The following is a 22,323-nucleotide window of genomic DNA, read 5'->3' as shown; positions in this document are numbered from 1 at the left end:
TTTTTTAAGTGTATTTTATGGACTTTGAGCTGCTGGTCAAGAAATCACCTTCACATTTTCCTATCATGTGCTGTTTTTTTAGATATAACCTATCTTGTGATTTTCTGTCATATTTTAAGTCTACTAGTATATTGCCCACAAAGCAAGCTGCATTAGTCAGTCCAAGCTCTCATTATAGGTTCTATGCAAATGTTGTCTTCAGCCTGGGCATGCTTAGTCAGGATAGATGCGGATAGGCTTTAAAAACAGCTCACATACACAGATGCTGTGCATTTCATTGATTGAGATTGAACACATGTTTTTGCACATGTTCTTCAGGCAATAGCATAGTGAGTGTACTTAACAATAGCATTTATTGCCTTCAGGAAGATTCAATACAGCAGAAATGTCTTGTCAATGTCACAACAGCAGCGATACATTCTGTTACATTTGCATAATGCTAAATTCAATAAAAGTTAATTTAATGTTTCTCCAACTTCCTACATGATGCAGCAAATCTGAAATTATCTTCGTGTTCAGCTAGAAGTTGTCTGACATAATCCACAATTTCAGGAAGCAACCTTTTGCAAATATTTGTTGTCCAGTCCAGTTTTCAATATGCTCTCCTTTGCCTTGCCAATTGCTTGCAACATCAATGTGTTTATTTTCTGCCTCTCATGAACAACCAGATTATTTTGCAAAGCAATATTTACTTGCTTCTCACCATTTAAGAACTGTTCATTTTGCTTACCAAGATGTAGAATGTCCTATTTCTATGCATTATACTCACCTAGTAGAGTCTTGCCCCCCCCCCCCCCCCACTTAAATTTTGGATCCCTCTAATGTGAAAGCCACAAATGGATCTCCTTGCCGTGTTTACAATCTCAGAAAGTAATGTTAGAAAGAGTTAATATTAGATTTCTATTGATAATGCTGCTGCTCTTCTGCGATGAAAAGACGTGCCTGTGGACCATGGGAATGTAGGGACAACCAAAAAAGGTGATCTGGATGGAGAAGATCAAGAGCACTCAGTATCTTGCTCTCATTTCTGCTAATATCACTCATAGGTCTCTGCTTATTAAGGTAACTGGTTCACAAAGCCAATGACACAGGAGGAAATTCCTACCTTCAGCACTGATGGAGCCAAGATTTCAGCGGTAGACTCCATGAGGCCCAGTTCACGTCGTCTCTCAGCCCGGACTTCTGCATAGCTACAAATCAGGAGATGGAAAGCAAATAAGTTTGTGTTCATGGGTATAAACCTTCCAGAGAGGGTGTCAATAGTGACATTAGCAACTTTGGGGACATCTGTTCATGTCTTCAGTCAGAACTTCACAAGATAGTCAACTGTTGGTAATTCACAAATATGCGATTGATAAGACTTTCCAACTTGTAAACAAATTAATGGACAATTTTAAATAATTAAAACCAAACTACAGAAACAAACTTCATACCCTCAAACCTGGACTGACTATTTTGAATGCTTACATATTTAGTTATTTTCCATTTTACCTTACCTATACCTCATGTTTACCACACCACAGGCTCTCTGAACTGTTCCTGACCTAGCTTTGAGTTTCCCCACTCTTTCCTTTTATTACCAGGCTGAGGGCATCACTAGCTGTGCCTGAAGAAGCCAAGTTTAAGGTCACATGTACCAAGGTGCAGTGAGAAATCATGTACAGCAAGCAGTCCAGCTAGCCACCCACTACATAGTACAGCAAGTAAGACACAATGTGTAGAGTCACAAAGAGAGAGATCAATTACTACAGAGCAATAGAAGCATCATTTTACAGATTGGCTTGTTAGGTTATTGCAAAGGCCTGGAGTCACATATAAAGCAGACTGGGTAAAGATAGCAGATGCCCTCCCTTGACAGATGCTAATAAACTAGATTTGTTTTTTTTTTCCACAATGACCTGCTGGTTTGTGATCACCATTACTAATACTACCATTATACAATCATTAGTAATCGGAATTTGTATTCTTCAGCTACTAAGGGTGCAACGTTATTACAGTGCCAGTGGCCAATCTTCAATTCTGGTGCTGTCTATGAGGAGTTTGTATATTATCCCCATGATGTGTGTAATTTTGGGTGTTCCAATTTCCTCCCACCTTCCCAAAACCTTAGGGCTGGTAGGTTAATTGGGTGGCATAGTGTCCATGGGCTGGGCTGTATCGTTAAAATTAAAATTTATCGTTTTGAACTTGAGCCCCAGGTTTTCCAGTCCTGTAATCACCCTACCTCTCTACCTTCTGTGTGAATTCAAGATAATCAGCAAACGGAAACACACATTAGGCACATGAATGTTTCTGCTGTGTGACATGCTGAGTTTTTCCAGGACGTTTGTGAATTGCACTCAACCCCAGCGTCTGCAGACTTCCTTGTTTAACTCAAATGTGGTTTAGTTTTCTATGCTATGGTTTTCGATAAATGAAAGTCATTAAAAGCATAGAAAATGGGAGCAGGATAGGTGAAGCACTCATGGTTGAAGCTTTATTTCTACATCACATTCCTAACCTCTACTTATACTCCTTGCAGCCTTTTATGTTCAGAAATCAATCGTGACTACATTCAATTACCTGCTCAAAATGCAGTGCCTTCCATACTGCTTGGGACAAAGACACTTTTTTCCTTTATTTGCCCCTGTGCACCCCAGTTTTAAATTTGTAATCAAACAATTCATATGTAATTAAAGTTAACATTTCAGATATTACTCAAGGTTATTTGTATACATTTTTTGTTTGGCCATGCAGAATTAAGAAGAAAGAGCATACTGGTGAACTCAGTAACTGCAAAGGGACCGGTAGGCCAAGCGAGACCTCCACTACTGATGACAGAGGAATTCTCATCATAATGAAGAAAAATCCCCAAACATATGTCCAACTGAGTAAAGAAATTTCTCTTCATCTCATTCTAAAATATTCTAACATTTATTCTGAGAGTGAGCTTGATTCTGGGGCCCTCACACCCTGCAGTCTTCCTGATACAGGCAGAATTTAGTTCCTCAAAATTAGATTGGATGACTGTAAAAATTGTAAAATGTCATACACATTGCACTAGTCCTGGGTAACCAACTTATTCCTTTCCTCTATTTAATTATAATGGTTTATAGTATGTACTAACCGGTACAGGCACAGGCTGGCCCGGCCTCCTGATGACATCCTCTCCTTGGACTCCTCCCCTGTGACCCAGGCCATAAAGGTCTTCCTTCCCTAGCTTGGACCTGGGCCAGCAAGTCTTGTGTGTAATAAAGCCTATCGTTCTCCTCAGTTTCTGTCTTTGTGATTATTGGGGCAACTGGTAGTGCCCATTCTCTATCATTCATCAGGAATGTACCTTAAATAGGGCTCAAAGAATTATTAAGGACCCTTTCTATCTCACACACTGTATCTTGGTCCTACTATTATAAGGAGGTGGTACAGGAGCGTCAAAATCCGGACTGCTGGGAAATAGTTTCTTTCCACTGGCTGTGAGACAGATGAACGATATCTTGCAACCTTGGGTCTCATAAGTGAAATTGAGTAAATTATTCCAAAATATTTATACCTATTTATTTTATATTATATTTTCATGTATATATGTGATTATTATATGCTGTGATATTATGTATTATGCATGTTGTTTTATGAAATTATGAAATGTATTATGCATCTACACTGTTGTCTAGAGAAATGCTGTTTGCATATGTGCAGTAAGATGATTTTGAACTTGAACTTAATAATGACTGATGAATTTGGTCAGTATTGCTTACAGAGGGGATGAACACATGATGAGGATCTTAATTTGCTACATTTAGTGTCGGTATGTTTTGGGATTATGCTAGGCACGTTATTACTGGCATTATCTTCTTATGCTGGATGGTCGATATGGTGGAATATGAAGATGAGGGGAGCAGTGTAGTGTTACTGCTGGAGGAACTTAGCAGATCAGGCAGAATCATGGACAGAAATGGTCAGTTGATATTTCAGGATGGGACCCATTATCGAGATTAAAATTAAAACAGGGTCACGTGAAAGAGGATCAAATCTGTGCAGGGTGTCCACAAGGTGATAGGGTATTGAACCCTTTCCAGTGGGCTGTCCCTCTACCTGTCGATCCACCCATCACACCTTCTGTTCTATCACCTCTTTGCCCCTCCCCAGCTTCTTTACCCCACTACTGCTTTTTGCCTTGAAAGAGGATCCTAACCTGAAACACTGACTTACATTGTAATTTTGTTTATTTTAATTTTAACAATACAATACAGCAGAAGGCCCTTCCAGCCTATGAAGCCCATGCTGCCCAGTTAGACCCAATTAACCTACTAATCTTGTATGGGCTTAAAAGGTGAGAGGAAATCAGAGCACCTAGAACAAACCCACACAGAACAAGGCAAGACTGTCCTTGTAGACAGTGCCAGATTTGAACCAGATTGCTGGTGTTGTAATAGAATTTGTGCTAAACACTATACTAACCATTGCTTCCCATAGCTACCCATGGATGCTGCCTCTCGAGCACCTCACTGATTGCTCCAGATTCCAGCATCTGCAGTTCACGTGTTTCTCTTTAGTATTATTTTAGTTGTTTCCAAATACCACTTGGCAAATATTATTGTGGCACCTGGTTCTTTATTCCCAAGGCTCTTTATTCCCCTGAAGATTCAAGTGGAATCTCTTTATTCCCCTGAAGATTCAAGTGGACACTCTCAAAAGGTGTCTTCTAACTTTTTGAGAATAATGGCACAGATAATTGCTTGAGATTGCAATGAGTTAGTCTCCAGCCTGGGAGGTACACTCAACACAGTACTTCATGAATTGCTCCCAACTGATTGAAGCTTTCTCAGAAAAAAGTGCTTGTGATTGCAATTTTATTTAAAAAGAGTCATTATTTTGTTGAAAGACCAGTCACTGAATTTGAACCAGAAACTTTGCTGTAAAAAAAATAGCTTTACATAGAGGGAGCTACTGGTTCAGGCAATTAGTATGTTCAACGCCTAGAAAATATCTTTACGTAGAGGGAGCTACTGGTTCAGGCAATTAGTATGTTCAACACCTAGAAAATATCTTTATGTAGAGGGAGCTACTGGTTCAGGCAATTAGTATGTTCAATGCCTAGAAAATATCTTTACGTAGAGGGAGCTACTGGTTCAGGCAATTAGTATGTTCAACGCCTAGAAAATATCTTTACGTAGAGGGAGCTACTGGTTCAGGCAATTAGTATGTTCAACACCTAGAAAATATCTTTATGTAGAGGGAGCTACTGGTTCAGGCAATTAGTATGTTCAATGCCTAGAAAATATCTTTACGTAGAGGGAGCTACTGGTTCAGGCAATTAGTATGTTCAACGCCTAGAAAATATCTTTACGTAGAGGGAGCTACTGGTTCAGGCAATTAGTATGTTCAATGCCTAGAAATTCATCCCAGTTGATAATTCTGATCACACGCAGTTAAACAAGGAAATCTGCAGAAGTAAAACATGAACGTTTGCAGACAGTGTGATTGAAATTAAAACACAATACTGGGGAAACTCAGCAGGTACTTTATGCAGCAACGATAATGATACATAACCAACATTTCAGGCTTGAGCCCTTCGTCAAGGTATGAGCAAAATGTAGGTAGGTCCGGAATAAAATGGTGAGGAGGAGGGATGAGGGAGGACCATGGGCCCACAGTCAGGAGGTAGTAAGTGGATAAGGGAAGGAGAGCACAACATCAAACAGGGGGAGGGGTTGATGTCTCTATGAATGGAGAGGAGAGGGTATGGAGAGCTGGAGGAAAGACAGAGAGATGGGGAAGAGAGGAAGAATGGAGAGTAGTCTAGAAGACACTGGAGAAGTTGATGTCAGTGCCATACAGTTGCCACCAGGTGGAATTTTAGATGTTGCTCCTCCAATTTATGAGTGGCCTTGTTTGGCAGGTCATGAGGCCACAGACAGACATGTCAGTGCAAGAGTGGGGTGCAGAATTGAAATGGTTGGCCACTGGGAGATCCCTGTCATTGATGTGAACAGAATGAAGGTGCTCAGTGATGTGATCTCCCAGTCAGCTTCCAGTCTCTCTGATGTAGAGAAGGCCATAACAGGAGCACTCCAATGTACAGCTGCAATAGGAGCACTCCATATCGACCACCACCAGACACATCTTCCCCTCTCTATCTTACATATGGACTATTCCCTCTGTGACACCCTTGTCGAATCATTCCTACCCACTAATCACCCCCTTGGCACTTTCCCCCGTGACTGCAGAGAGTACCACACTTGTGCCCATGACCTCCTCCATCATCACCATTCAGGGCCACAAACAGTCCTTCCAAGTGAAGCAACACTTCACTTGTGAATCCACGCGAGTCATCTACTGCATCCGGTGCTCTGCCTTTTCCTCTCCATTCACAGAGCCATCCCCCCTCCCCCTATTTGCTGGTGTTACCCTCTCTGAGCCTGTGGGACTGTACTCCTCCTCCCTCTGTTCCTTCCCCCATCATTTAGTTTGAGCACCCGTCTACATTTTGCTCATATCTTAATGAAGGGCGCAAGCCCAAAACGTTAGTTACACCCCTTTATCTTTGCTATATTAAAAAATCTGCAAGATGCTGTGATTTAGTGTAATTTACAAAAATGCTGAAGAAACTCAGGTCATATATACGAAGTAAAAGGCAGTCAACATCTCAGGCCTGAAACCTTTGTTGAGAATGTAGAAATACTGATGGACGCCTAAGTAAAAATGCCGGGGTGGGGGGGGGGGGGGAGGGGGAGGAGAACAAGCTTACAGGTCAGAGGTAATAGGTAGGAGAGTTGAAGAGAAAAATGCTGAGAAATAATAAGGGAAGAGGGCAGAGGGCTAAGAAGGATAGCTCACTAACATGGAACATTTAGTTTTGAAAACTTCAGTAAAAATGGCTTTGCTTGTGGCACAAGTTTACTTAACATTCAAAGAAAGCCTTCACCACATTGATAAATAGACCTGTTGAGTACCTCCTCAAGAACCAAAATTCTTGGGGAGAAAGAAAATTGCAGCTTTTTAACAAGTTATTGATGTGTAACACATGGCAATACTGAAGAAAACCATTATCTTTGTTCCAATAATACGTTAACGTTTTCAAGACTGATGGGTGTTTCTGCTATTTCCCAGATCTTTTCATACACCGGCAGCTGTTGTTGTGATATGTACTAACACACTGCTAACTGAGTAGATACTGGTCCTCCGTTTAGGGAAAGCAGATCATAATTATTGCACCTCTTTGCTCTTCTCTTGATGGGAATGTTCCCAAGGGTTTGGATAAAAGTTGCTGAAAGGAGCATTCAAGTGAAAAGTGTTTAGATTTGGTATGGATCTAAATTAAAAAAAAGACTTTGACATTTATGCCAACTGTTGCTCTGTTGTTAAAATGCCTGCTTCATTTACAAGGGAGTGAACATCAATGTCAAGGTGCATCTTACATTATATCCACGGTGCAGGCTTTGTGGAAATCTCTCCTTCACTGAAATGACCTTCTCATGCATCCTCATCTTCAGAAAACTATCCCCAATTATTTGACCAAATTGAAAACTTAAATCTTCGTTGAAATATTGTTGCTGTCCCAACAAGGAAGTTCTTTTGCTCGAACGGCAAGGTGAAGTGGAATACAGAGGACTTAAGTGCCCAGTTGAGGATACATCCTCACCCTCTTATTCCCCTGAAGCAGATTAGAAGTGCGACCTGCACCATGTTGCCAGTGATCATGATGGGCATACCTGATGACGGTGTGATTGCAGACGATGAACTCAGGCTTGGAGTTCCACTGGTGGTAGGTAATGTAGTACTGTGTCTGCAGCCAGATCCACTGCTGCCCCTTGGTTAAGAAACGATAGTAGCAAGACTTGCCTTTCCCGAACTGCATCACTACACAGAAGAAGCAACGTGTAAGTCATAAAGCCATAAGACATGGGAGCAGAAATAAGCTATTCAGCTCATTGAGTCTGCCCTGCCATTCAATCATGAGCTGATCCATTTTCCTCCTCAGCCCCGCTGTCCAGCCTTCTTTCCATAACCTTTGATGCCCCAGTTAATCAAGAACCTATCAATCTCTGCCTTAAATGCACTCAGTGATGGCCTCCACAACTGCCTGTGGCAACAAATTCTGCAGATTCACTACCTTCTGACTGAAGAAATTTCTCTGCATTTCTGTTCTAAGCAGATGACCTTCAATACTGAACTTGTGCCCTCTTGTCCTAAACCTTCCCACCATGGGAAACAACTTTCTATATCTACTTTGTCCATGACTTTCAACATTCAAGTTCAAGTTTATGTTCAAGTTTATTATCATCCTATTGTACAAGTACAACCTGATGAAATGTTCTCTGGTCTTCAGAACAAAAACTTGCAGACGTGCATACAGACATAACTCATACAGACTAATGATCCATATGCAGTATGTATAGTACAGTAAATATTGTTAATAAATAGTAGAGCCTTGGAGGGTTAGTACGAGCAGTTCATCAGTCATTCAGCAGTCTCACTGCTCATGGGAAGAAGTATCTCAAATGCAACTCGAATTGTTTTTTCTCAAAAGCATTATTTTTCAAATTCAAAGTACAATTCCAAAGTGGTAACCTAGTTTTTACAGCTGTAAATGAATGAACTGTAATGTTGGTAGTGACAGAAACTGTCTGGCTTGTCCATGCTGGCTTTTACCAAGAGAGAATCTGCCATTCCGCTCAACTTCCTGAATCATTAGGTGCTCCTTTACCTGCCAACCCTACATACTGTATATTGCTTCTGTTTGTTTCAGTCACCACTTGTGTGGACATGTTCTGCATTCTCTCCCTCTTGGGGTTAATAAGAGGATAATGTCCACCAGTGGAGCTCATATTTGGATTGAGGAATAGTTGGGATTTCCTCATTTGCAATCATCATCCTATCAGTCCTGCACCACTGCTCTCTTAACTTTCTTGGGCAGAGAGTCAGCCCAGGATCAGCGCATGCTTTGTGAAGACCCCATCCGGATCATCAGCCTTGAGTCTGAACCCAACTGTGACTCATTCTCACCTGCCTTCACTTGGACCTCTGTGTAAGGGATTCCAAGTATGATTCAGGGTTACAGTCATGCCCTGATGGGAAATTGGACAAAAATCTTTAGAAACTGGAGCTGAAATATCTCTGATTAGGTTGGGCTTATTTTGAAACACAAGTAATCAGTACTCATGGAATGTCATAGCTCATAGAGATGTGTAGTTTTTGGTGGCAATTTATAACTAGGAGTGATCTTTGAAGATTGCAGAAATGAGTCATGTGCAGCCTTGACTACCATCTGATGTGATAAACGTCAGAAAATCAAACAGGTCAGAGTGAGTGTCTGTAAAATAACTCATCAGCTCCCTTCAGTTCATTTGGTTTACTATCTATTGATTCAGGGAAATCTCTTCTCCAAAGTTTATTGCCAGTTCCTAAGGGGCATATCCAGGTAAGGGTGGGGAGAGTGAATTAGCAAGTCTTTGCACAGTTCTCCTCAGTTAATTTTACACACTCACTTAAATGCAGTGCTATATTGAGTTTGAACATTCTCCATGACACTGGTTGGATTTCTCCACAAGTTCTCGTTGCCTTTCACATTCCAAAGGACCTTGATCAGGGTGAGATCAGAATGGGACAGGCTTCTGTGCTGGATGATGTGGAGATTAAGGAAGAGGAAGTGTTAGATCTTCTTAAAAATATTAAGATTGATGTCCCTGGGGCTAGACGTGATATACCCCAGGTTGATGTGGGGAGGGAGGGACATTGGCTATGATCTTTAAGTCCTCCTTTGCCTCAGCCGAGGTGCCAAAGGATTAGAGAAAGGCAAATGTCCCCTTGGTTTAAAAAAAAAGTTAATAGGGAGAATCCTGGGAATTATAGTCCAGTGAGTCTTATGTCAGGGATGTCCAAACTATGAGAGAGGATTCTTAAGAATAGGATTTATGAGCATTTGGAGAAATGTAATCTACTCAGGGATAGTTAGCATATCTAAGTGAGGGGAAGGTCATACCTCACAAGCCTAATTGAGTTTTTTGAGAAATTAACAAAAAAACAATCAATGAAGGTAGGGCGGCAGATGTGGACTATATGGATTTTAGTAAGGCATTTGACAAGGCTCCCATGAGACATAGGATCCATGGATCCTTGGCTGCATGAATTAAAAACCGACTTGAATGTAGAAAGCAGATACTAGTAATGGATAGAAAATATTTTGCTTGGAGTTCCTCAGGGATCTGTTCCTGGACCCCTGCTCTTTGAAATTTTTATGTCATGTTGCAAGTCTACAAATCTCTGGTGAGGCCATACTTGGAGTATTTTGTTCATTTCTGGTCACTTCATCATAGGAAGGAGAGGGTGCAGAGGAGATTTACCAGGTTGGACTTTTCTCTTTGGAGCAAAGAAGGAAGAGAGGAGACTTAATAAATATCTACAAGATTCTCTTGTAGATATTTATGGAGGCATAAATAAGGTGAACAGCCAGCACCTTTTTCCAAGGGCAGGAATAACAAACACGAGAGGACATCTGTACAGAGTGAAAGGAGGAAGGTTTAGGAGAGACATTAGAGGTAAGGTTTTTTTCCACACAGAGAGTTGTGGATGACTGGAAGGCCTTGCCAGGGGTGACGATGGAGGATGAAACATGAGTGGCATTTATGAGACTCTTGGAGAGCCACATAGATGAAAGAAAATTAGAGAGTTGGGAGACAGGAAGGGCTTAGTATTTTTTGGTAGGAATATATAGGTTGGCACAACATCAAGGGCTGAAGGGCCTGTAAAGTTCTATTTCTATGTTCTATGCACAAGCCAGCAAGGTGTAAACGTCCTGGTGGGAATTACTGGGCCAGTTCATGAGGATGGTGGGAAGAATAGTTTGCTCTTGAGCTGATACCAACTCATTCAACCGACATGGCTTTCCTCTGTGAATTATGACAAGTCTGTGACATGTTTAACCTTCAGCTGGTGTCACCATGCACCAGAAGTAGGTAGCAGAGATTGTGTTATTAATGTATTTGGCTCACAACTATCACCATCCCTTTCGCATGTAGCTAAGCTCCTGCTAGACCATACAAATAGTCACCTACAGTGTTCATGGCATCTTGCAAGAAGGCCCAGGTCATCAACGTGGTAGTAATCATAGCCCGATGTTCCCAATACTTCGAATGGAAGGTAACCTATAATAGTAGGTGCCCTGGTAAAGAAAAGAAAGAGATATCAAGATAGTTCATTATGAAGTGTCAGGTCATCAATGATTGGAATCTTCATTCACAACACATGGACTGTGATGATGGTAGATCGCCACTGGCCAGTGACACTTCTCTCAATCATCATCCACTTGTTCAAACTCCCTTCATGTCCACTAAGCATGCAATAAGTGTGATAATTCACTCCGTATATTCGATAGTTATCTGTCACTTAGTTATGGAGCCTACGTGAAGGTTCATAATGACTTTAACCAACACTAAAATTGGTATTTTTCAGCGACTGTCCCCAGCTTCAGAATCATTAATCTGGCCAGTTTCACACTGTTGCTTGTAAGAGCTTACTGTCCATTAGTTGCCTGCACTTCGGAAGGACAATAGAGGTTGTGAAAGGTGTTAGAGTCACAGAATTAATCAGCGTGGAAACAGGGCCTTTGGCCCAAACTGCCCATACCAACCAGAATGTCCTACCTATACTAGTCCCACCTGCTTGCATTTGGCCCATATCTCTCTGAACCCATCCAATTCATATATCCATCTAAATGTTTCTTAAAGTTGCAATAGTACCTGCCTCAACCACCTCCACCTCCTCTGGCAGTCTGTTCTATACAGCCAACGGACTCTGTGTAGACAAATTATTTTCAATTTAAATCTTCCCCCACCCTGCACCCCACCCCCCCCACCCCACCCAAATCTTAAAATAATTTTCTCTGGTTCTCAATTCCCCTACTCTGGGCAAAATACTCTGTGTGTTCATCTCATGATTTTGTATTTGTCTGTGAGATCACCTGTCATTCTCCTGTGCTCCAAGGAATATAGCCCCAGTCTACTCTAACTCTCCCTGTAGCTCCTGACAACATCCTCATCATTATAAACCTTCTCTCCAGCTTCGATATCTTTCCTATAGCATAATGACCAAAACTGAACACAATGCTCCAAATGGGGCCTCACCAATATCTTAAACAATTGCAACATAACCTCTTGTCTTCTAAACTCAGTTATCCGAATGATGAAGGCCAAAGTGCCGAATGCCTTTTTGACCACCACTTTGAAGATACAGTAAGATCCCTGGTATCCGGAATTCAAGCAACTGGTGGCCTCAAGCAACTGGCAAAAAAAATTTGAGGAAAATAAATTTTAAAAATTAAAATTAAAATAAATAAAAGTACAGGTAAAAATACTTAAGTTTAAAATTTTAAAAGTAAACGTTCTCTGAAGTCACACATAAACCTTTGGTGAAGATGGGAATAACTATTCAGTCAGTGGTCATGCTTTGCTCACAGCAGCTGTTTGAATAATTTTGTATGAAGCAGCAATGATTAAAAGCTGGTTGATGCCACTTGCCATTTGGGGTGACTCTCTTAAAGTCTTTCCTTATCCCTGCTTTGTAAGAACTGGCCCAATTAGAGGGTTTATCTATAAACTTGGGGAAAGTGGGGGTTAATTATCTATAATTTTATTGTTTGTCTTTTGGACAACTCCTTGAAGGGGGAGGAACCTGCAGATGTTGTGACAAATGCATTCAAAGAAAGTGACTGAAAATAAAGTGAAATGCTTTAATGTTTATACATTGATGCAAATGAAGTTTATTCAGTGTAAGTATAGTATTTTTTTTTAAAGTGTTTATTCTTAACGCAGGTATAGTAGTTAGGCATTGTAAGGGTAAGTCTCAAGCAACCAGAAAATACACATAACTGGCATCTACCGATCCCCATCGATGCTGGATGCCAGGGTTTCTACTTTGTACCTGTATTTGTAGATCCCTCTGCTTGTCAATACTTCTCCACACCCCTACCATTTACTGTGTAGGGTCCCATCCATTTTAGACCACCCAATGCAACACCTCACATTTCTCTGTTCCATCAACATTTCCACTGCTCAATTGACCAACCGAACAAGATCCTGTTGCAATCTTTGGCAACCATCTTTGCTATCGACAATTGTGCAAACTCAAATATTTCCTTTTACACTCATTAACCTGATATAACCCAGACCTTTTGAAAATACTATATGCAGACACCTTCAGCTTATGACAGCAGTTTAATTCCTTATTCACTGATCTATATTGTAATATATTTTTGCAAAGTATGTCAATTGTCATAAAGGGCTTTGAGAAACCAGACAATATAAAAGGCACTGTTTAAAATGTCAACATTTTGCAGTTTATCTGAGTTGAAAGATATCACAGTTCAGGCCTTTTGGCCCAAAATGTTGTGCTGACATAATAACCTAATCCTTCAACTACCCTGTTGCATACCTTTCCATTTTTCTCAGGTCCATGTAGTCTCTTAAAAGATCCTATTGTAGCTGCCTCCAGCACCTTTGCTGGCAGCACATTTTGAGCACCCACCTAAAGTCTTCTCACAAAAAGGATCTTTTGACAACTCGGATCCCCAGCTGTGAAATGAATCATTTTTGGACAAGCCTCCTAGTGCCGGGCCAATGAATGGTGACACTGAGCTGCCATTTCCAATTGCACAATGTTTCCTTTTTTCAAACTGCTTATCCTTTGGGGTTGTCAGATTAATTTTGCTGGGTGAAGACCAATCATTTTGATGCCTGTCAGGATGAATCAAGCACGGTCCACTGGCAGTAACCCCTGTCTGAATGTGTGACTGTCCTTTTCTTCAAACTATCATCTCAGGAACAGCATGAAAACACAATGCTGGTGAAACTCAGCAGGTACATTTCGGGCTTGAGTCCTTCATCAAGGCATACACTGATGAAGGGCTCAAGCCTGAAGCATCAGTCATGTATCTTTATCTTTGCTAAATGAAGTACACAGTTTGACCTGCTGCGTTTCTCCAGCATTGTGTTCAATCATGGAGTCTGCAGACTTCCGTGTTTTACTTCTCAGGAATGGTGATCTGCCACTTATGTTTGGGCTTGTGCCACTTGGAATTTGTTGAGAATTTCCCATGGAATTCTCAACCACAAAGCCAAGGCTTCATTTTTCCCACTGAGCTCCATTGATGATGTAATTCTTTTGTTAATTTTTGTATTGCTTTTTTTTAAATGATTTTCTTTTTACATTTTGTAATTGTTAAGCAAAGAATGTAGAACAGAACAGGATCAGGCCCTTCAGCCCACAATATTTAGGCTGAATATGATGTCCAATTTAAACTGAAACATGATCCATATCCCTCACTACCCAACATACCCATGTATCTGTCTGAAAGCCTCGTGTGTGTTACTTTTGTATCTATTTCCACCAGTATCCCCAGCAACCCACTCCAGGGACCCATCATACTTCTGTGTAAAAATACACTGTCTTTCACATCCCCTTTAAACCTCATTTTAAAAGTTCCTCAGCTTGTAACTTTTTTACCTTGAGAGGGAAAAAAAATTCTGATTGTTGACCCTATCCACACCTTTCATAATTTTATAAACTTCTTTCAGCCTCTAACTGCAGAGAAAATAGCCCAAGATGTCCAATCACTCCCCTTTGCTTATTCCCTCTATTGCAGCCAACATCCTAGGAAATCTCTTCTCTGCCTATTCCAACACTTCTGCATCCTTTATGTAATGGGGCCAGAATTGTTCTTAATTCTTTGAACTTTTAGTGTCTATTATATGTCAAAGAGATTTGGAGATTTTAAAGAAAACATGACAGTTTTGACAGGCAGCAAATTTTGTCTGGCACCTGTCAAAGATAAACAGAGGAGTGTTGTGAGATTGGCTTGAATTAGTATGAATATCTCCCTACTCTGCTTCTTGGGGCTCACTGAGGTCACACTGCCAGCCCTTAGGATAATCTGGAGAAACAAAATTGACCTAGTGGATCTTCAAGGGGTATTGTGGGCAGGGTTCTGCTGTTGACAACATGTTGCAGAATCCACACCTTGCGTTAAAGAAGCCTTGTTGTGAATAAGATATCCTGCTTGACCATCAAATATGAATGACACTCTCATAACTTTGGAAAAGTAATGAGTCATAGATTTAAACAGGACAGAAAGCTGGCCCTTCAGCCAATCGAATCTCTGCTAACTCACCTATACCAATTCTACACGAATCTGATTTCACTCTCCTAATGTTCCCTTCAGCTTTCACTTCTCATTGAGACACTAGGGCAATTAACCATGCACCCAATGCTTCATTGAGATGTGGGAGGAAATCTGAACACCTGGTGGAAATGCTCACTGTGAACACACTAACCACACAGGCAAGGATGGTAGATCATAATATAAGGCAGTTCACCACAGTGTTCGCTGGGCCATTTTCTTGACTTCTGTGCCTCTGTGTTTTTACATTGTGAGTTGCCAAATTATCCAAATAAATCAATTACCAACATTCACTTATCTGATTTATAAATAGTGATTGAGTTGTTTGAGCGAAACAAGGAAGTTTGCAGATGCTGGGATCAAGTGCAATACACAACTATGCTGGAGAAACCCAGCAGGTCACACAGCATCCTTAGGAAGTAAAAGGCAACAAATGTTTCGGGGCTGGAACAACAGATATATTTAGGCATTATTCTCTGCCTTGATTTTCAAAGATTATAAAGGGGAAATTTTCATCAGACCTGATCTATTACCAATTCCAAAGTCCAGCCCCTCCTCACATTCTGATGGAGGTTTACCAAACTGCAGGATGACGCCTGTTTCACATTCTACAAGCCCCACCTGACAATTTAATTTTAAGTTAATTTAGAGATACAGCACCGTAACAGATCCTTCTTGCCCAAAAAACATATTGACCCCGTGTGTCCTTGGAATGTAGGATGAAACCAGAGCACCTGGAGGAAACCCAAGCAGAAATGGAGAGAATGTACAAACTCCTTGAAGACAGTTGTGGATATGAATCTGGGTTGGTGGCACTGTAATAGCATCGTGCAAATGGCTACACTAACCGTGCCACCCAAAGGCCTGTTACAGGTGATTAGGGTCGTAAAGAGAGTCTTTTGCATGTTGGCCTCCATAAATCAAACTTTTAAGTACAAAAGTTGGAATGTTATGATGAAGTTGTGTATGACATTGGTGAGACAAATTTAAAGTATCGTGTGTAATTTTGGTCACCCAACTACAAGAAAGGTATCGATAAGATTGAAAGAATGCAAAGAAGATTTACAAGCATCTTGTCAGAACTTGAGAAACTGAGTTACAGGAAAAGTTTCAACAGGTTAGGACTTTATTCCCTAGAGCAGTGGTTCTCAACCTTTTTCTTTCCACTCACATACCATGTCAGATACAGGAAGAGATTTAGTGATCAGCTTCATGTGGAGATTCACATGTCTCTGTGGAACTCTCATTATGTGCTTCACTCCTCTACCCACTCTCCTGCCCACCTTCCCCTCCCCCTGGAGCAGTTGCTTTGGGTAGATTTTACAGCAAGTTTAAGGTGCTAAATGTGCAAAGCAGTATCGGGAAGTAAGCTGCAGAACCCCGCCAGTTCACTTGACTTTCCTGGTCTCCAATATTCTGAAATTTTTGAAGCGTTAAACAAGTAAATCACAGAACAATCACCAGTTTCCAGCAAATCACAGATTTATTGGCAGCACAATTCAGCAATTTTCCAATGAAACAAAATATAAATCTATGATAAACACTGGGAAGATACCAGTTGACACACAGATTTAATCAAGACATTTTTGAAGAAATTCCAAGAAAAAAAACTCCAATATTAAAGTGCCAGAATTTATCCTCAATCGCCCACACCAAGTTCAGGATTACATTGCATCATTGCCCTAGACTAACACAGTAGGTTTCCCTGGTGAGTACACCCTCTTGACTAGGCTTAAGTTTTCACATGCTTTGTCATTCATTGAGCAGTGATTCATGTCCATCTGGGACTACTGTGAACCTGAGGTGGTGCTCTTTATCTTTAACTTTCATCATGAGTTTACATGCAACTTTCATGTCGATGCTCTGTCCATTGTCAGCTTTTAGCTGTTCAGGATTTGCATGGATCTATGGCTTTATCTTCATTGCCCTGATGTTCTGCTTACTGATTAAATTGACCTATGCCCTTGTGTCCAGCTTGAAAAGAATATTTGCTTCATTTGTGCATAATGACACAGTCCACTTGTTCTGCTTGACTCTGTTCATGCTTGATTGTTCAATGTCTGTTGCTTTAGAATCTTCCTCCACTACCATTCCAATGAAAGTGTATCACTGAAGGCGGTTTCTTCTATAGTGTGTACAGTGTGCACACTTTCACTTCTGTTTTGTTTCCCTTTGGAAAAACATTGCATTGCATAGTGATTCTGCACCCTTTATTCTTATGACAGACTTTTCCATAGCGGGGCATTGTTTTGGTGCATGTGGAGTGCGACATCATTTCCATCTTTTTGTTATTTCCTATATCTTGTTTTTTTTTGTTTGTGTGTGTGGACACACACTGTAGCTATTGCTCTGCCTTAATTTTAATTGGCTTTTGCACTCTCTCTGAACTTTTTTGCATACTGCAGAGCTAATTTACTGCCATGGTATATCTTCACAGTTCCAGGTAAGATAAGCTCTGTCTCTTGCAGCAACCTCTCTCTAACTTTCTTATCAATAATCCCAAACACCATTTGATCACGAATCATTGAATCTTTCAGCAATCCAAAATTGCATGTTCTTGCTTTTAATTTCAAGACCACTAAAAAGTATCAAAATTCACTTCCTGCAGCTGCGTGTGTGAGCGAAACATGCATCTCTCAAATGTTTTGTTTGACAGGTACAGTGTTCATCAAACATCTTGATAATCTTGTTGAACTTGCCTCAGCAAAAACAAATGTATTAAAAACCTCTAGTGCTTGAGGTCCCACCATGATAAGTGGCAGTGCAATCTTCCATGCATCAGGTTTGCTATCATGTCCAATGGGTTATAGGTACAACATAAATTGTTGTTTAAATAACCTCCACTCCTCGATGACATTTATAGTCCAATTTACAGCATCAGGAACCTTTACACTCATTATCTATGCCAACAATGACTGATACACACTCTGCGGAATTCTGGTGTTTCTTCCACTCCTGATACTATCCCCACTCCTGGTACCATGTGATGATTCTTTTATTGTAATAAAGAAACTTGGTTTTTTTTTAACTATACTTTATTATCTATAGACTCAAGACATTGTGGAGGCATTTATCTTGAATCCAACTGAAGCCCCAACAAAACTCAACTCTGACTCCCTCCAGTGGTTAGGAGGATCACTATCATTCTATTATGACACTCACATCCAGTTTTTCATTCATAGATATTCATTCACTTCTTACAAATAGTTCGTGAACATGGTATCCACTACTGACCATGATAGAAGAGAGCAGCGGATCTTTCAAGCTAAGTATACAGACAACATATAGAGTTCTGATATCTGACACCTATGGGGATTGGTAGATGCTAAATAAGTGAATTTGCCAGTTGCTTGAGATTCAGTGTAGCATGATTGGCAAACAGATGGCAAGGCATGCCAATTTTAAATGTCTATATTTTTTTACCTATTTATTTTCTGCAATTTCTTTGATGGTTGCTTGAATTCTGAATAATGGGAATTTACTGTATTAGTGTTTGGGCAGGCGAGTTTAGGTAACAGAACATTGGTGGGGAGTCCGAATAATTGTGCTGCATTACCTGTGATCCAGGAACAGAAACTTCCACTCTAAACTATGCCGGGATGTAAATTGTTCACATGGCTCCTCAACGTTGCACAGTTCCTGCATTAAATAAGAATATCCAACATCAGAAGTGACTGCTGCCAAACCATGAGGCATGGCGTTGATAAGCTCATGCTATGAGTATTGATTATGATGGAAATTTCCAAACGTTTTACTTTCAAGAATTTTAAATAATTTCAAAGCTACAGACAGTTAGCATCGTAGCAACAAAAGTTTATAATGTTTGAGGATTTGCTTCAAGCACAGTGGTTAGGTAACCGGACCAGTATCCCAAGATATGGACCAGGAAATACAATTCCTTGTACTCACTTCTAAATGTGATTTTTTCCAATGCAAATCTGGCAATTCTCTTTCATTTCACACTCCCAAAGAACTTGGGTAAAACCATAGCAGCCTACGGGGCAGTCAACAACATCATCTGTGTTAACTCATCTCCCTCTTAACTCCTCCTTAAACACACCTTGACATTGGAACTCTCATCCCTGTTTTCAAGACCCCTTCATGATCTTGTGTTCCTCCTTTATAACTCATTTTAGCTCCTCCAGCTCTAGTTAATTGTTCATTTTCAAATATTATCGTCAGCTGCATCCTCCATAGAAAATCCTTAAGCTCTGACATTTCCTCCTTAAAACTTTTTTTAAAAATCTCTGATTAACTCTCCCATTCCTCTTTTTAGAGACTCCTTAAATTAATTTAAATTTAAAGTACATTTTGATGTACTCCACGTAGCAGGCGTTTCAGGCCCACAAGCCTATGCCACTCAAATATCCCAATTAACCTACAACCTCTATATGTTTTGAAGGGTGGGAAGAAACCGGAGTGCCTGGTGGAAACATATGCAGACACAGGGAGAATGTACAAGCTCCTTACAGACAGTGCCAGATTCAATCCCAAGTCGCTGGCGCTGTAATAGTGTTTTGGTCATCAGCCCTAATCTAGGGCTAAATATCAAACTCAGGTTTATACATAGATGAGTAAATGCACAAGAGCAAGGAAACGGTAGTTCATCCATATTTTAAATATTGTATTGGAAACGGCGGGCGGTTGGGGCAAGGAGTGCGCATGCGCCCTCCACTTCTCCCTCCCTCCCTCCCCCCCCCCCACCCCATTGCTACCACTCGTCTCAAAAATAAAAAATAAAAAAAATTAAAAATAAATAAATATTGTATCCATTGTACCCAGAAGACTCATGAATGAGAGATCACACACCATCAGATTCAAAGACAGTTTATTTCATCAGACTTGACAAACCCTAATGAACCTCAGACTAGTGAAATAATGTTGCCTTTGTTCCATTCTTACGGATCTCACTCTCTGCAACTCCATAACTTCTGTATTTCTATTGCTCAACTATGTATAGATCAACTAACTGGTGTCCTTGTAAAGCTTTCTCATGGTATCTTGCTACATGTGACAATAAACTTGAACTTGGGTTCTACACTTTGAAAAGACGTGAGGGCTTTGGAGAGGGTGCAAAAGGGATTTTCTCCATTTATTCCACGGCTGCATCATGTGGGTAGGCTGAAGGGCAGCACAGTTAGTGTAGCAGTATTGCAACACTATTACAGTGCCGGTTCGAATCTGGCACTGTCTGTCAGGAGTTTGTGCGTTCTCCCCGAGACTTGAATTATTTTCCTCTGAATGCTATGGTTTCCTCCCATCCTCCAGAAAACATACAAGGTTTGTGGATTTAATTGGGGTAGTTTGGTCGCACAGGCTTGTGGGCCAGAAAGGCCTGTTAACATGTTGTATGACGATAATTTTTAAAAAATAAGAGTGCCATTTATATATTGTACAGGAACATCAAAAGTTGCAAGTGACCAGATAATGGTATGTAAAATTACAACGAGTATAATCAGAACAGATCCAGAGAAACTATTCCCATTGGCCACGGAATTCTAAAGTGAGGATTTGAGGGAACTTCTTCATGCAGAGAACAGCGGGAGTGTGGAGAACGGCGGGAGTCTGGAGATCGGTGGGAGTGTGGAGAACGGCGGGAGTGTGGAGAACGGCGGGAGTGTGGAGAACGGCAGGAGTGTGGAGAACGGCGGGAGTGGGGAGAACGGCGGGAGTGTGGAGAAAGGTGGGAGTGTGGAGAACGGCGGGAGTGTGGAGAACGGCGGGAGTGTGGAATGAGCTACCAGCTGAAGTGGTGAATGCAGACTCTATTATCATGTTTAAGAAAAATTTGGATAGGCACATGGATGAAAGGGGTTATGGAGGGCTGTAGTCCGGGTGCAGATCAATGGGACAAGTAATTCTCAATCTCTTTTGGTCCAAGGCCCACCTGGCTTCCAGCCTAACATGTCAGTAGCAATAACTGAGCAATATTTTCAAGTCAAAGGCAGCTCTGTAAGAAATACATCTTTATCTAATTTTAAGTAATTAATTTAACAATTTTAAAGACCCACATGGAACTCCCTGGGATAAAAGAATAAAAGAGAGGTGAGAATAGATAGGATCACTAGGAAATGAAGCCAGAGAAATAATAATGGGAGACAAGGAGATGGCAGAGGAACTAACTGAGTATTTTGCATCAGTCTTCACAACAGCGTACCAGATGTTGAAGGGTTCCAGGGAAGGGAGAAAGCTAAATGGTCTAAGGGTGGATATGTCTACCAGCCAAGATGTATTGTACCCTCAGGCCCTGAAAGAGGTAGGGGTAGAGATTGTGAAGGCATTGGTAATGAGTTTTGCAAGAATCAATAGATTCTCACATGGTCCAGGAGGCCTGGAAATTCACAAATTTAACTCCACTATTCAAGAAGTGTGGGGGGGTGGTGGGGAGAGATGTGGGTGTGGGGAAGCAGCATTAAGGATATTCTAGGCTGGTTAGCCTGAAGTCTGCGGCTGGGAAAATATTGTCGTCCATTGTAAAGGATGAGGCTATGGAGTACTTGGAGGCACATCACAGGTAAGCCCAAAGTCAGCATGGTTTCCTTGAGGGAAAATCTTGCTTGACAAATTTATTAGAATTCTTCAAAGAAGCGACAAATAGGCTGGATAAGAGAGATGCAATGGATATTGTGTATTTGATTTTCAGAAGGCATTTGACAAGGTTCCGCACATGAGGCTACTTAACAGGATAAAAGTCCATGTTATGTAACAGGAAACATGCCTACTGCATAGAACATTGGCTGATTGGAAGGAAGCAGAGAGTTCAGTTACAAGGATCATATTCTGATTGGATGTCAGAGGTCGGTGTGGAGGCCGCTTCTTTTTACATTGTATATTAATCATTTGGATCATGGAATTAATGGCTTTGTGGCCAAGTTTGCAAATGATAGGAAGGTACGTGAAGGAGCAGGTAGTGTAGAAGAAACATGAATGCTTCAGAATGACTTAGACAGATTTGGAGAATGGGCAGAGAAGTAGTAAATGAAAAATGATGTCAGAAAGTGTACGGTCATGCACTTTGTAGAAAAAAATAAATGAGCAGATTATTTTTTTTATAAATGGGGAGAAAATTGAAAATACCCAGATTCAAAGGGACCTGGGAGTCCTCGTGTAGGATGGCCTGAAGGTAAACTTGCATGTTGAGCTGGTGGTGAAGAAGGCAAATGTCATTCATT

The 22,323-nt window shown here is 40.8% G+C and overlaps 1 protein-coding gene across 10 annotated transcripts in view; it reads right to left on the bottom strand.

Moving 5' to 3' along the window:
• Nucleotides 1–22,323, bottom strand: part of npas2 (neuronal PAS domain protein 2) — a 154,718-nt gene that overhangs the window by 69,884 nt on the left and 62,511 nt on the right. For all 10 annotated transcript variants that reach the window (XM_069893459.1, XM_069893453.1, XM_069893456.1 and 7 more), the window contains 4 exons: nucleotides 18,708–18,790; nucleotides 11,034–11,140; nucleotides 7,692–7,839; nucleotides 1,106–1,190 (listed from right to left, as the gene is read on the bottom strand). In XM_069893459.1, coding sequence (XP_069749560.1) covers nucleotides 1,106–1,190; nucleotides 7,692–7,839; nucleotides 11,034–11,140; nucleotides 18,708–18,790 — 423 coding nt within the window. The remainder of the gene's footprint in view (nucleotides 1–1,105; nucleotides 1,191–7,691; nucleotides 7,840–11,033; nucleotides 11,141–18,707; nucleotides 18,791–22,323) is intronic.

This window comes from Narcine bancroftii, chromosome 8 (assembly GCF_036971445.1).
Source record: "Narcine bancroftii isolate sNarBan1 chromosome 8, sNarBan1.hap1, whole genome shotgun sequence".
Taxonomy (NCBI): Eukaryota; Metazoa; Chordata; class Chondrichthyes; order Torpediniformes; family Narcinidae; genus Narcine; species Narcine bancroftii.
This window is presented reverse-complemented; position numbering and strand designations above follow the sequence as displayed.